The sequence below is a fragment of the Juglans regia genome, chromosome 10 (genome assembly GCF_001411555.2).
Source record: "Juglans regia cultivar Chandler chromosome 10, Walnut 2.0, whole genome shotgun sequence".
NCBI lineage: Eukaryota > Viridiplantae > Streptophyta > Magnoliopsida > Fagales > Juglandaceae > Juglans > Juglans regia.
Window position 1 is genome coordinate 29634731 of NC_049910.1, and position 14297 is coordinate 29649027.

The 14297-nt window shown below is 36.6% G+C and overlaps 1 protein-coding gene across 1 annotated transcript; it reads left to right on the forward strand.

The window, feature by feature from the left end:
• The first annotated feature begins 1204 nt into the window (after positions 1 to 1204).
• LOC109010113 (inositol oxygenase 4-like) lies at positions 1205 to 4081 on the forward strand. Its single transcript, XM_035695034.1, has 11 exons — positions 1205 to 1234; positions 1365 to 1473; positions 1563 to 1644; positions 2386 to 2590; positions 2692 to 2751; positions 2836 to 2888; positions 3008 to 3130; positions 3297 to 3366; positions 3645 to 3723; positions 3826 to 3907; positions 4005 to 4081. The coding sequence occupies exons 1-11, from the start codon at positions 1228 to 1230 to the stop codon at positions 4029 to 4031; spliced, it is 897 nt and encodes a 298-aa protein (XP_035550927.1). The 5' UTR covers positions 1205 to 1227; the 3' UTR covers positions 4032 to 4081.
• Positions 4082 to 14297: the final 10216 nt, after the last annotated feature.

Sequence of the window (14297 nt, forward strand, 5' to 3'; positions counted from 1 at the left end):
GGTAAGTCAATGTCCTGCTAAATTTATTGACTTAAACTGCCAATTTTCTGTTCGATCATATATAATGTGTTCGAACATTGATTATCATTAACGTTCGAACATTTTGTATGTTGTTCGAATGGTAAGTCAATGTCCCGCTAAATTTATTGACTTAACTGGCAAATTTCTCGTTCGATTATATATAATATTTGTTCGAACATTGATTAACCTTGACGTTAGAACGTTATTTTATATTGTTCTAATGGCAAGTCAATGTTCTGCTAAATTTTGTCACTTAACGCGCCAAATTGTTGTTCAACCATATATAATTTCCATTTGATCATTGATTAACCTTGACGTTTAAATGTTGTTTTATATTGTTCAAATGGTAAGTTAATGTCCCGCTAAATTTTGTCACTTAACGCGCCAAATTGTTGTTCGACCATATATAATTTCCGTTGGAATGTTTATTTTATTTTGTTCGAATGTTTTTTCTGGATGTTTGAACATTTATTTTAGTAGGGATGAAATTTTTCGTCTAAACACCTTCCGTCATTTTTTAGGGACATTTCGTCCATAGATCTCATTTTTGGGATGATTTTTGTTTTGTCCCCAAAAAAAAAAAAATGGTCCCAAAAAGGAATTTTTGTTGTAGTGTATGATGGGACGAAAGTGTCACCTTATTTGTACTCCAAGAGTACTTAAAACTTGTTTCAAACATAACATCTTTATAACTAATTCTTCCCTTAAATAAGAATATCCAATTCACTATATATCTGAATTGGACAACCATTATATCTATATATAGGGATAGACATAATTTTTTTTTTATTCCTTTTATGGGTAATAGAAAATCCATCTGTGTTTTTTAGCCGAATAACAAATTTCATCTAAATGGGAGAGAGATCATGTGCAGGGACTTATCTTCTTGTCAAAAAATAAATTAAGGGCGTGAAACTGAAACATATATAGCGTGGATTAATACTTTGAGCGTTTCCTTCGGCCTTAATGGATAAGTTTTTTTTGTTAAAAAAAAAAAGAGATTTTAGATCGAGGACACAAATATTTTCATTTTATAAAAGAGGACCTTTTCACGAAACTATAAATAATGGCAGTAACCCTTTGACAACTTGCTATCCACAGCCAAAAGTAGGACTTTTTACTCGTTTATTGATCCATCTGATTGCTCTGAGTTACATTAATTGCTTGAATTTTGGAAGAAAAATGACTATCCTCGTTGAGAAGCCTATGCTTGGTATACCATTTTGGATGTTTTTTTTTTCTTTTCAATGCTTTCCTTTTTCTGGATAATGAATTGAGTCTGTATTATTGCATTTGTTTTGATGTTTTATTCGTTAATTTATTTTTCGATCGAGTGTCACCAGCAGTACTGGAGCCCAAAGCTGTGTCAAACAAAGAAGATTCCCAGAAAGAAATGGTAGCAGAGAATGGATTCTTCGCACCAGAAATCAATTCATTCGGAAACTCATTCAGGTGTCCTACAAATCTCAATATTTAGCTTTCAACTCTCGTTTGGTGATGTATTAATAGTAACACTGATCCGTGATCGAAATTCTGGGCAGGGACTATAATGCAGAAAGCACAAGGCAAAGCACGGTCGAGGAATTCTACAGGCTGCAGCACATTAACCAAACATATGATTTTGTAAGCAAACTCATGTGCTTTCCGGCACCTCCCTTCCTTTTTTATTTTTTATTTTTACTTTGAGGTACATATCATATCATATCATATGAGAGGTTTTGACAGTGAGTTGAGTTGAGATGAGATGAGAGTTGAAAGTTGCATAAAATATTGTTAGAATGTAGTTTTTTAATATTATTTTTATTTTAAAATTTGAGAAAATTAAAATATTTATTATATTTTGTTTGAAAGTTTGAGATAAGTTGAGATGATCAACTCATAATTAAGGTCTTTGCCTTTAATAGGACAGAGATATAAAGATTAAAAAAATAGGTCCTACAGCATTTGAGACGTCTTTAAATTAGTAATAACTATTGTAGATTAGGACGAAGTTTCTGAATTTATCTCTTTCATTTGAAACCCTTATGTTTGGAGGATCTTTTTTATATCATACAGTAGGGGTACCCTGCCCTACCCTGCCCCCGCTATGCCTCCCCTATATATAAAAAAATAATGGGTTGTGTGGCTTGGGTAGGGGGCGGGGTGTGGGGTCTCACCCCCGCCTCTCGGAAGCAGGGGCAGGGGCAGGGGCAGGGGCAGGGGCAGGGGCAGGGGCGGGGTCGAAAAGCCCCGTATGGTGCGGGGAAGGGTCCACCCCGCCCCACACCATGCCAGTATCACCCCTAACGTTGAGCTACTTGTCTAAAAAGGACGTTACAATGGGCATGGAATTAGGTTAATTTGGGTGCAAAATGAATGTTGCAGGTGAAGAGGAAGAGAGAAGAGTATACTAAGCTGAATAGAATGGAAATGGGGATATGGGAATGTTGTGAGCTCCTCAACGAGGTGGTGGATGACAGTGATCCTGACTTGGATGAACCACAAATTATGCACTTGTTACAAACGGCCGAAGCAATTAGAAAAGATTATCCGGATGAAGATTGGCTGCATCTCACTGCCTTAATTCATGGTAATTTATAATATATTCTCTATCACAGTTTTTTGATTCTATCCAAAGCTGAAATGAGATGTAAAATATATTAGCTAGATTCTCTTGCTAATTGGTTTCAGACCTTGGAAAAGTTCTTCTCCTTCCTCAATTTGGAGGGCTTCCTCAATGGGCTGTTGTGGGTAAGCACTCTGTCATAACCCCATAAATTAGTTTTTTTTAATCTCTCTCTCTCTCTCTCTCTCTGATCTCTTTTAATATTGCAGGGGATACATTCCCTCTTGGATGTGCTTTTGACGATTCAATTGTCCACAACAAGGTGTTTTTCTTTTTTGATAAGATAATCATGACTTCATGAGCTTAATTTATAAAATTTGGTTGTTATCTCATTGATCAACCAATTGAGACAAATCTGAACGTTACGTGTGTTGCATGCAGTATTTCAAGGAAAACCCAGATTACAACAATCCAGCTTACAATACCAAATACGGAATTTACTCTCAAGGGTGTGGACTGGACAATGTAATGATATCATGGGGGCATGATGACTACATGTACTTGGTATATATCTATATTAATTCATCACCTTCCAATTAATTATAATTATTAACGTAATATTTCATCAGTATTTGTGTGAGCAATCATTTTACTCATAATTAAGTACTGCTGCTGGTGCTGGTGCTGGATGATTAATGTCAATTATATATATATATATATATATATGCAGGTGGCTAAACAGAATGGGACAACTCTACCTCCAGCCGCATTGTTCATTATTCGATTCCACTCATTTTACCGTAAGCATGATTGTTCAAACAATTATACAATTAGATGTTGTAATTAAATAGATGATCGATATAGATGTTATAAATTAAATGATCATCGATCGATGATCATTTCGCGCATAAATTGATGATGTGATTCAACATGAGTACTGAAGTTTTTGCTTCGAAAATTATATGTTATAGATATATATGATGATGATCTAGATCATCTTCTAAGTATTAATTAATGATGCATCTGGCAGTCCATAGATATGCTGATTTCAATGATCTGTATATATATCGCATTTCAGCTTTACATACGGCGGGAGCGTATAATCACCTACTCAACGTTGAGGATGCCAAGAGTCTAAACTGGCTTCATGTATTCAAGTAATTAAGCTGCTTCTGCTGTCGACATTATTATATATATATATATATATATATATATATTAACAAAATTTAACATGTTTTTTTATATACAATCGTGAACAGCAAATATGACCTCTACAGTAAGAGCAAAGATAAGATTGATATTGAGAAAGTAAAGCCATATTACATGTCCCTCATTGAAAAGGTTAGATCAATTCCATTTCTTAAGAAGATCTTTAATTATCTGGCCATTTTAACTTCAGCTTTGCCTGCCTTTCTAAACTGGGATGATTTTTCTGCAGTATTTCCCGGCAAAACTCAAGTGGTGAACTTGGAGATTTTCAGCTGCATGCTGGATTCTGGAAATGGCAAGCTGGTGGCGGATATATATACATACATACATATATATATATAGACTCATTAATTTATAGTTCTTTCGTGTGTGTGCACATAAATAAAGGATACTATGGGGGGGGGGCGGCGACGTCCTCTTTTCAGTTTGTTTCAAAAGATATTTACTACAATTATAATGTGTTATCTTTTACTGTAATGCGTTACATTGTGTAACCAAAAAGAAAGATACAAGTAAATCATTTCTGTTTGCTCCAATTTGCTTTCAGCATTTACCATATATATAGCTAAATATAGCTTAGTGGCTGACTTTCTTTACATTTGCACCATTCAAAAGTTAAGTTTTGTACGTTCAAAAAGTAAAATTATGTAAAACAGGATGGGAGAATGATATCTTAGTTAGTTAAGAGAAAAAACTTGAGCCCTTGCAACTATCGATTCCAAATAGAGAGTCTTGACCTTGGAGTTGGTCAGGGCTTAGTTCGCGACATTTATTGTCACGCATAGGTTATAATTGTTAGTGGTATGTGGCACAATCTGTGAATCTAATATGAACATGACACAAAATTCACGAGTTTGTATATGATATAAATAGGTTTGGGTAAAAATGGGTTAACCTGTTAGGGCACAAGTAATAAACAGGTTAATAATGGGTCAATCCGCTTAACCCAAAATCACCCCGTAGTAATCCGTTTAGATTTTATTTTAAAATTACAATTTTATTATTGTGGGTGGTAATCTTGGTCTTTTTCAATATGCTTATTTTTTTATTATTGAGATTGTAATTTTGGACCTAAGCTCATATTTGTTATTGTTGGGTTTATAATATTAGTTTTATTATACGTTAAAATAAAAAAAATATCAATATGTTAGTAGGTCTTATTGTTTTTGTTGATGGGTGTTTCGTAACCACCATATCCGTACCCTGCCTGACGTCTGCCTAAGGAATAAAAGGGGTGGCCGAGTGTGTCCATGACACATTCGATGCCAAATCTAGAAAATAATCTTATTGGAAGAAAATAGAGATGGAGCTAAGAGTTTGATTAGAGTGATTAACCCCTTTCCCTTACTAGTTTTCTCTTATTTACACCTTTGCCTCTAGAGTGGTCATTTGACTTTCCTACCTCTATAATGATCACCCTTTATTTTGGAAGGCATGGTATTGTATTTAATGCGGTCTTTCCTGTCAGGGACAGGACCTCAACCTCTGGTACGGGGTATTTGACATGACATTTAATGTGGTTGATCCTGCTAGAGATAGGATCTCGACAAGCCTTGGGTCTCATTCCTTTCATTTCTCGACTTGCCAAATCACTAGCCTTTGGTTTCGGCGAAGTGGGTTGGGCCTGGCCCGACTGGGTACAAAAACTCCTTTCCATTTTTTTTGTAGATATTGTGGTTATTAATAAATATAGATTTTGACTTTTATGTGAAATTATGTTAATCAGGTCAAATGAGTTATGCGAGTCAATTCAACCTATTTTCTTAAAACAAGTTAAAATTGGTGGAAATGCATCATGTTGTGTTGACTCATTTATAATTAATTATTAAACGGGTCAAAACAAGTGGGGTCATGTCACTTGTTATTTAAATGAGTCATGTTAGGGTTTGAAGGTTTGATTGACCAGTTTAGCTTTCGTGTTTGCGTTAACCTATATAGTTGAATGCCAATGACTTGACAAGATATGAACAGGACCTCGAATACGAATTGCCGTCCCTAGTTATTGTTAAACATAATTATGTCTCTTAAGTAGTATTAAATGTAGGGGTGCTACCCACACCTCTCAAGTAGGTAACTAGGGGCCTCTCCCCCTCATGGGTGGGGGTGATTTGGGCCTCCTGGCCCTAGCCCTGACTCCTGTGGGCAGATGCCCCAGTCCAGATGTTGAGTGGCAGTTTGCCCACCCATGGGCCTCAATGGTCCAAATTTAGCCCAAAACTTGTTTTCATTTCATTTGAAATACAAAATTAAATGTATAAAATATAAAAGTAAATGTTAGCACTAAATATAAATAAATCTAATAATTCTGACCTACTACAAGGCAGTATAAACTATTACACATTAATCTAAAACTATTACAAATTAATCAAAAAATTTAAAATTTTCAAATATCTTGAATGAATAACAATGTTGCAACAATCAAAACTTGGGTTTGATTCAAGATGGGTAGTTTTGGTATTGTCTTGTATTAATTTGTATCTTATAAGGGATTAGATAATGAGGTGCCTACTTCTTCATTTGATGCTTCACGATGTTTGCGACAGGGAGACCCTCTTTCGCCTTACTTGTTTGTTTTATGTGTTGAGAGGTTGTCTTCCCTTCTAAAATCTACTGAGAGACAAAATTTGATAAAAGGGTGTCAAAGTCTGCCCTCAAGCTCTTGCAGCAAGTCACTTATTTTTTTACAGAAGATAGTCTCTAATTTTGTCAGGCTACTCATTCTCAAAATGAAAGTTTGAAGCACTTGTTACATATTTATGGATTGGCTTTCTGATAATAGGTAAATATGGATAAAACTGAGCTTTTGATTAGTCCTAATGCTGATGAAGAGTAAATTACAGCAATTATGGCCATTTGGTATGTGCTTTCTCTTCAACATCATGACCATTACTTGGGTCTTCCTTCATTGGTTGGTCGTTCCAAATGTGCTGCTCTTAAAGAGTTGAAAGATTTAGTCTGACAGAAACTACAAGGTTGGAAGGAACAGTTGTTATCACAGGCCGGATGTGAAGTTTTAATTAAAGCAGTTGTACAAGCATTGCTAACCTATACTATGAGTTGTTTCTTGTCACCTAAATCATGTTGTAAGGACTTAGAAGGATTGTTTGCAAAATTCTAGTGGGGACAACGACAAACTGAACGTAAGATGCATTGGATTAACTGGAAAAAAAAACTGTGTTCTTCTAAGCTAAGAGGTGGTATGGGTTTTAAAAACCTTGAGTTGTTTAACTTGGCGATTTGCTTGCTAAACAAGGATAGCAGTTGATTCAAAACCTTAATTCCTTACTTTATCGAGTTTTTAAAGCTAAGTATTTTCCTATCGTAGATTTTTTACAATCTAATGTAAATAGGAGGTCCTTTTATGTATGACGAAGTAACCACCATTATACCCATGGCTGGGCCGTATACCATGTTTCACCCCCGTGATAGGGTTATAAACCACTATTATACCAGTGATTGGGCCGTATACCATATTTCACCCCGTGGTAGGGTTATAAATCACCATTATACCCGTGGCTGGGTCGTATGCCACTATTATACCCATAGTGGGGCCGTAAAGGAAACTGAATAGAACATCGTCGGAACCAGAGCATATTCAGATATAGAATCAGAATTCAGAATCTCATACCGAAGTTTTCAAATTCCACATCATATCAAAACGAAGTACTTAATAACTTCAGATCATTTCACATATTCAAGAATAACAGAAACAAAACTTCTTTATTTAATAAAAACAAAACTTTTTGGATCTCATATTCGCTCTTTTTGCATAGTTCTGAAACAGAATGCAGAAAATTGGCTTATGTCTACATCAATCATGACAGAAAATACTTTCTCTTATATTGAATTTATTCATATGTAGAACAAAGATTTGAGGTCGTTTTTAGATTTCTTTTAAAAAACAAACGTGCAAATTTTCAAAATCAACCTCATTTCATTTTTTTTATGCAAAGCTAGTATATGAATCCCGCTTATCTAGACTTCTTAGTTCAAGAATTTTTCTCAACAATGCCAAACAATTATAAATCGTCACCTATAAAATAATCACGTAATTTCTATAAATTTTCAGCCGAACATGTATTTCAATATTTAAGCCTAAAATGCTAAAATAACCTAGTTTTATTCCTCATAAACCCAAATTCTCAATCCCTAAAAATATCACCACTTCCAAAATTCCTCAATATCTAACTTCATCTCTATTAAAGTATTAAATTCTAACTCATTTACTAACGAGGTCTAACTATAATATATAAAACTAAATAACATAATTATGTCAAAATCATTATAAGTAGAAAAAATCATAATTTTGGTTAAATAAAAAATTCTTTTAAAAGGATTCAAAATAAGATTTTGTGCTTACTGTTACTTCAAAAATTCATATTTTAAATAAATATATATATAAATATATTACTCTCATAAAATGAGCACTAGGCTTATAAATATAAAACTCAACTAAAGGGATGTTTAGAAAATAAAATGGGAAGTTAAAAAAAAATTTACAACAAAGTTTCTGAAGTAGAAACGAACCGGCCAGAACATACGTAAAAACTAAGCTCACTGAGAGAGAGCTGGATCAACTGCGACAGGGACTCGAAGCTGGACATCGATGAAGATGGATAGTGAGATGAATTTGCCGACGAGCTTGGAGGCAGAGCATTGAGAGAGAGAGAGAGAGAGAGAGAGAGAGAGTGATGAGAGGGAGAGAGGGGTAACGTGATAAGCAAGCCAAATGTGAGAGAGAGAGAGATGAAGCTCACCGTGAGATTGAGGTGGTGTGCGGCGGACTGGGGGTGATGGGAAGTTTTCGTCGGCGGTTTCTGTGGGGGTCTCATCGTGATGGAGTTCTCGGTGGGGATGGTTGTAGTGTCTTACAGAAATACCTCCCCTGTTTCGGCGTGGTGCAACAGGGCACACTTGTCCAAGGTTTTGGTGGCTGGAATGATGGTGATTAGAGAGAGGAGATTGCGACGCAGTGGCTTAAAGCTGTTGAATGTGCATGTGGGGTGGCTGATTCAAGGGAAACGTTGGAGGAGGAGTTCTGCTTTGGGGTGGCTTACGTTGGTTGCATGTGCGAATCTTATGAGGAGTGCAATGGGGTTGCTTTCGACAACAGAGTCTAGATGTTCGGCGTTGTCTGTTGCTGATGATGGTCATGCAGGGAGGCTGGTGGTGTCGCTGGGCTTCACCGATGTGTTACAGGGCAGAGCACTAAGACGTGGGGGAAGTTTTCCTTGCTCCATTTTGAGGGGTCAAAAACAGGGAACAATCCGCTCTTCTTCATCCATGGTTGGTTCCCTGTACGTGTGGATATTTCAAGGGTGCAGTCTCCATGGTTTAATGCAGGGCTACATGCACAGGAGGGCGAGGCTCGCAGTGGTGGGGAGGTGTTTACGTTATGCATGGAGGAGTCGTGGCTGTGGGAGGTGGTTTTTGGTGGTTGGCTGCTGTTTTCATGGTATTTCTGACGTGAGGCAGCGCCTTCTGTGGTGGTTGAGCATGGGTGAAAAGCTGTTGTCTAGTTCGCGGAGGAGGTTGATTCCTTTTTGGCATGATCTTGACTGGTTTAGCGGAGGTTGACGAGTGTGTGGGACAGGTACCTATTGAGGACATAGAGGTTGAAACGCCTCATACCCTGGTGGGTTAGAGAATTACTATCTATCACTTATAAACATGTCTCCCAACACATCTAAAAAAAAATCTCCAAAAACTTCATAAGCAAAATCAATTTCATATCTTCTAAATAAACACCTTAAAAACTCCGCAAAGTCATTACTGCATTAATAATAAACCAAGGGGTTCACAATCTCCCGGTATTCATAACATACCAAATTCCATAAGTCCTACTAAACGAAAAACATGATTAAATCTAAAAGACATCAAATCTAGAAGACATCAGAATTACTTCTATTAACATTTTTTCCTCAGCTTAATCATGCTCACCCTTCCTAATCCAGGTCCTCAGTTGGACTCTCCACATCATCTGAAAATATTATGAAGATAAGTGGGGTGAGTTATCAACAACTCAGTAAGCAGAGGACATATGCTATGCTAGCGTGCAAACATGAGCATTTACAAAGTACAATATGTAGAATAAAATATTTTCCAGAGTTATCATGCAGAACAAAACATATTTTCAAAAGTAACAAAACGATGGTTTTAAGACAAGTAAAACACAAAGTATTTTGACATAACATAACCTGAGCATCATCATCACATTAAAACAGAGCATCTCACAGAGTAGAGACCATGTTTCACCCCTGTGGTAGAGTTGTGCTAACCCCGGTGGCCAAACTGGAAAGAGACAGAGGTGAAATATTTTCCTTATTCTTCTTGGAGCACCGAGTGTGCACACAGGAAAGACCACAATAAAAATCACTTTATTTCCAAAGTGGGTGCACTCAGAGACAGAGAAGTTGGTACCAATCCAAACAGAGCAGAGCATAACAGAGCAAAGTAGAGACAGAGTCAGATACAAAATCAGTACACCATGCCAAAGGTTTTCAGATGCCATATCAAAATAAAACAGAGTACCAAAACATAATCAGATCATTCTCACATACTGAAAAAAAAAGTCAGAGTATCTTTCTAAATCAATGCATAATTTTTCAGATTCTCAATATCACTCTTTCTCAAATTTTAGAGACAACATGACAAAATTTAGCTCATGTCTACACAATGTATGTCAGAAAATATTTTTCTTTTTTCGTAGAGATTTCATGAGCAGTGCAAATAAGCGAACAAGGTTGGTTTTTCTCAAGTTCTCATTTCATCATAAAATATGCAAAGTTTCCAGAAAGTCAACCTCAGTCTCAATATAGGAACCCCGCTTACCTGACTCCTGCAGCGTAGTATCTATGCCTTGAAAACGATCTCTATCAGTCTCGTCACCTATTCATAAAAATAATATATATAAACTAAGTATTAAAGACTAACAACACAATTTCGATCTAAAGAATTAAGACCCAAATTCTAAACCACATTTAAGCAAATTTAACTCAACTCAAACAGCTATATAATCACTTGGACAACCCACACTTCAACCCAAAATACCATATACTAATTTCAATATTGGTCTAAACACCCACTGAAACCAACGTCCACTCAAATTATCAATACATCAAACCCAATTCAGCAGCCCATAACTCCAAGCAAACACCAACAACTCAACCAAAACAACACTACACATTAAACTTTTCTCCGTTCACAACTCCACAAAAAGAAAATTCAACACTTCTAAATGTTAATCGGCACCCAACGAGACTCACTACTATTTATTTCTAAATCACAAATCCAACAAATCCAACAAATCAAACTTCATTCTTCTTAGAGAGGGAAAGAGAAAAGAGAAAACTTACTGACGTGAGGGACTCTCAACAACAAGTCTAAATTTTTCCACCCAAAAAACGCAGCACCAAGAATTAACTAGAAAAAATCGCAGGTGAGTGAGAGTGTGGACGAGGAAAGGGAGAAACAAAATTCAGAGTGTGTGTGGCGTTCGTGAAACAAAGAGAGGGTCTCACCTTCGTTTGATAGGGCTCAACGTTAAACACCTCGACACTGAGGTTAACCACTTCGCAGATGGGAGAGAACAAGAGAGAAATGAGAGTGAGTGAGCGCCTAAAGGGGAAAACAGTGAGGGAAAAATCGCATCTGCACTACCTGAAATCTCAAAGCAGAAATGCAGAAAATAGAGGAGTAAGAGAAAGGGCGTCGACTTGAGAGAGAAACCGATTGTGAGGGAAAAGAAGATGGGGAAATAGTCGAGCATGAAACCTGGACTCACCAAAACGAAACGAAGGGAAGAAAAGAATCGGGCAGGGGGGGGGGAAGATGGGTATTGGGTGATTGAGAGACGGCTGGAAGGGAAACAAAGAAAACTGAAAAGAGAAAGAAAGGGGAGAGACAATCGGGAAGGAGACTGATGAAAATGAAATGCTCACTAAAACGACACCGTATCAAGTTCTCCAAGAAAGGCTGGGCCTTGTTCGCGGGACCGGACCTCACATTACTGTGTCTTATAGAGGTGCTGGGCCATGGGGCTGACACGTGGTGGTTGGATGGTGGCGTTTCCAGGTGCCTTGCGACTTGGTGTGGAGAAGATAGATAAATAGAGAGAGAGCATCTACAAGGTGAAGTGTATGGAGAAACCGAAATGGCTGGCATCGAAGTAGCGTACGGGAAAGGAGAAAAAAATGGGAAGAGAAACTGTTGGGAGAAAAAAAGGCACATGGAGAAAAGTGGGGAGCGTGCATATCAGAAACAACAAAATAAAAGAAACCGTTGTGCAGGAGAAGGAAAGACGCAGGGAAAAAAGAGTTCATTGTAGAAGGGAAGACAAGGGCATCAGAGAAGTAGTTGTGGGAAACTTAAGTGAGGGTGAGAGCAGAGATTTTGAACCAAAATAGCGTGGGGGTTTAATTGGTGTTGTGGCTGCATAAAAACTGGGGGAAATGGGGAAAGAAAAAAAATGAAAATCAACGTGCATGGGATGTGTAGTGGATTCGACTTTAACCTAAGAGCTTTGGATCCATCACGAGAAAAGAAAAAGGGCCTACTTCTTGATAATATAAGAACTAAAAATAAGAATAATAATAAAAAAAAAAAAATTGAATGCGAGTTTCGTACTGGCCTGGGTGTTACAGAATCAATGTCTAGATTTTATTCATTCACGAGTCATGCTTGATTCCACTTTGTAATTGTTTGGTATTGACTTTGTTGTTACTGGTTCTATATGAATGTCAATGTTTTACTTCATAAAAAACACAACGTTGCAACAATTGAAATAAATTTTAAAAAATAATAATAACAATTTAAGAACATATAGCAAGCATCGAACATCTCCAAGTGACATCATAAAACTTGAAAACTAAACAATGAATTAGGAAAAGAATGTCAAAAAGAAAAAAATGTCAATTAGAAAAAAATAATAAAATATGTACAAACTACAAAAAATTAATTAAAAAACCAATGGTACATCCAAGTCAAACTATTTTGGGGTTTCAAAAGTAAAACCCCAAAACAGTATAGGGTTTTAATTTTGTAACCGCAAACTTAATTGGGGTTTCAATTTAGAAACCCCAACAGAAATTAGGTTAGGGGTTTGGATAAACCCCTAATTTATTTAGGGTCTTGGATTCGACACCCTTAAATCATTTAGGGTTTCAATCCAAACCCTTAAACTAACTTAAGATTTTAGATTGAAACCCTAAAATTTTCCTAAAAGAGTATGTTCAAAACTTCAAACATCGAAATTTAAACACCAATAAAACTTCACATCATCAAAAACATAACAATGCCATTGACAAAATCACATCCACCATTGCAAAAAAAGAAAAAAAAAAGAAAGAAAAAACAAAAGCATTTCGGAATTTTAAAGATCTTAGGGTTTCAATTTCGAGATACTTACAACGACGCCATTTTGGGAATCCAAAAAAGGATGTCGTTTTATTACAAAACTTAATTATATATATATATATATATTTGTGTGTGTGTGTGTATCTATATAGGCCGGGTGGACGGGTGAAAACCCGGCATCCACCTTGAGAAGGTGGGCTGATGCCCTCTTGCCTGCAATGTGCGGGTAGTTGTCTCCGCCTGTCCCAAGCGGGGACCAGATATGGGGAGCCCGCCCAACAGGCTTAATTAAATGCTTGATCAATATGTATTATTAAGTTCATACATTGTATCTGTGAACTCTATATTTTGGGAGTAGATTTTGAGGAATCACGATCTCGAGTATTTTTTTTCCTGAAAAACAGATGTTTTATTGGTCAAAGAAGGAATCTCACTTAAAACAGTGGACAAGACATAATTTCTTCCATATCATACAAGTCTTCATATAACTTAAGAGCAGCTCTTGCTAAGTTATGGGCAACCATGTTTGCTCCTCTCCTAATGCGTTGTTAGACCAGCTAGCGAAGGAGTTGAGCATGTGTTTTGCCTCATCAATCAACAAACCCCGTTGGCTCAGATCAGTTTTAGTCTTTCTAAGGTTGTTCACCACTTGAAGAGCATCTTCTTCCATTATAAAATGTCTAATGCCAATGTCTTGAAAAAATACCACTGCCACCATCATTGCATAGGATTCTATAGTAAAAGAGTTAACAAATAAGCTTCGAGGGGCTCTTAATGTAGTAATGACTTTGCCATTCGAGTCCCAGCTTATAATAAAACCTATACCATTTTTTCCATTAGCACTATCAGTGGCTGCATTCCAGTTTATTTTGTAGGCTCCTTCTGGTGGTTTCTTCCATACACATATCAAGTCTTCATGTTTAGTAGCATTGTTGAAGTGGCTTTCCTTAGTCTCCCTATAATTCTGAAACTCCACTCTTGCTTTGCTAATAACATAATTTGGGTGAGAAAACCCTTTACCATGAATAACATTATTTCTTCTATACCAGATATGACGAGCAATCATAGAAACTTCCTCGAGTTCATCCTGATTTAGTTTTTTGAGTAACTGGCTCTATACCTGCAGAAATGAATTGCTATTGCTTGTCATCTTCTATTCCTTATGCAT

Coding starts and splice junctions, on each gene's coding strand:
- LOC109010113 (XM_035695034.1), top strand. Junction 2,752..2,835: donor TCCTCAATGGGCTGTTGTGG/GTAAGCACTCTG, acceptor TTAATATTGCAG/GGGATACATTCCCTCTTGGA. Junction 2,889..3,007: donor ATTCAATTGTCCACAACAAG/GTGTTTTTCTTT, acceptor TGTTGCATGCAG/TATTTCAAGGAAAACCCAGA.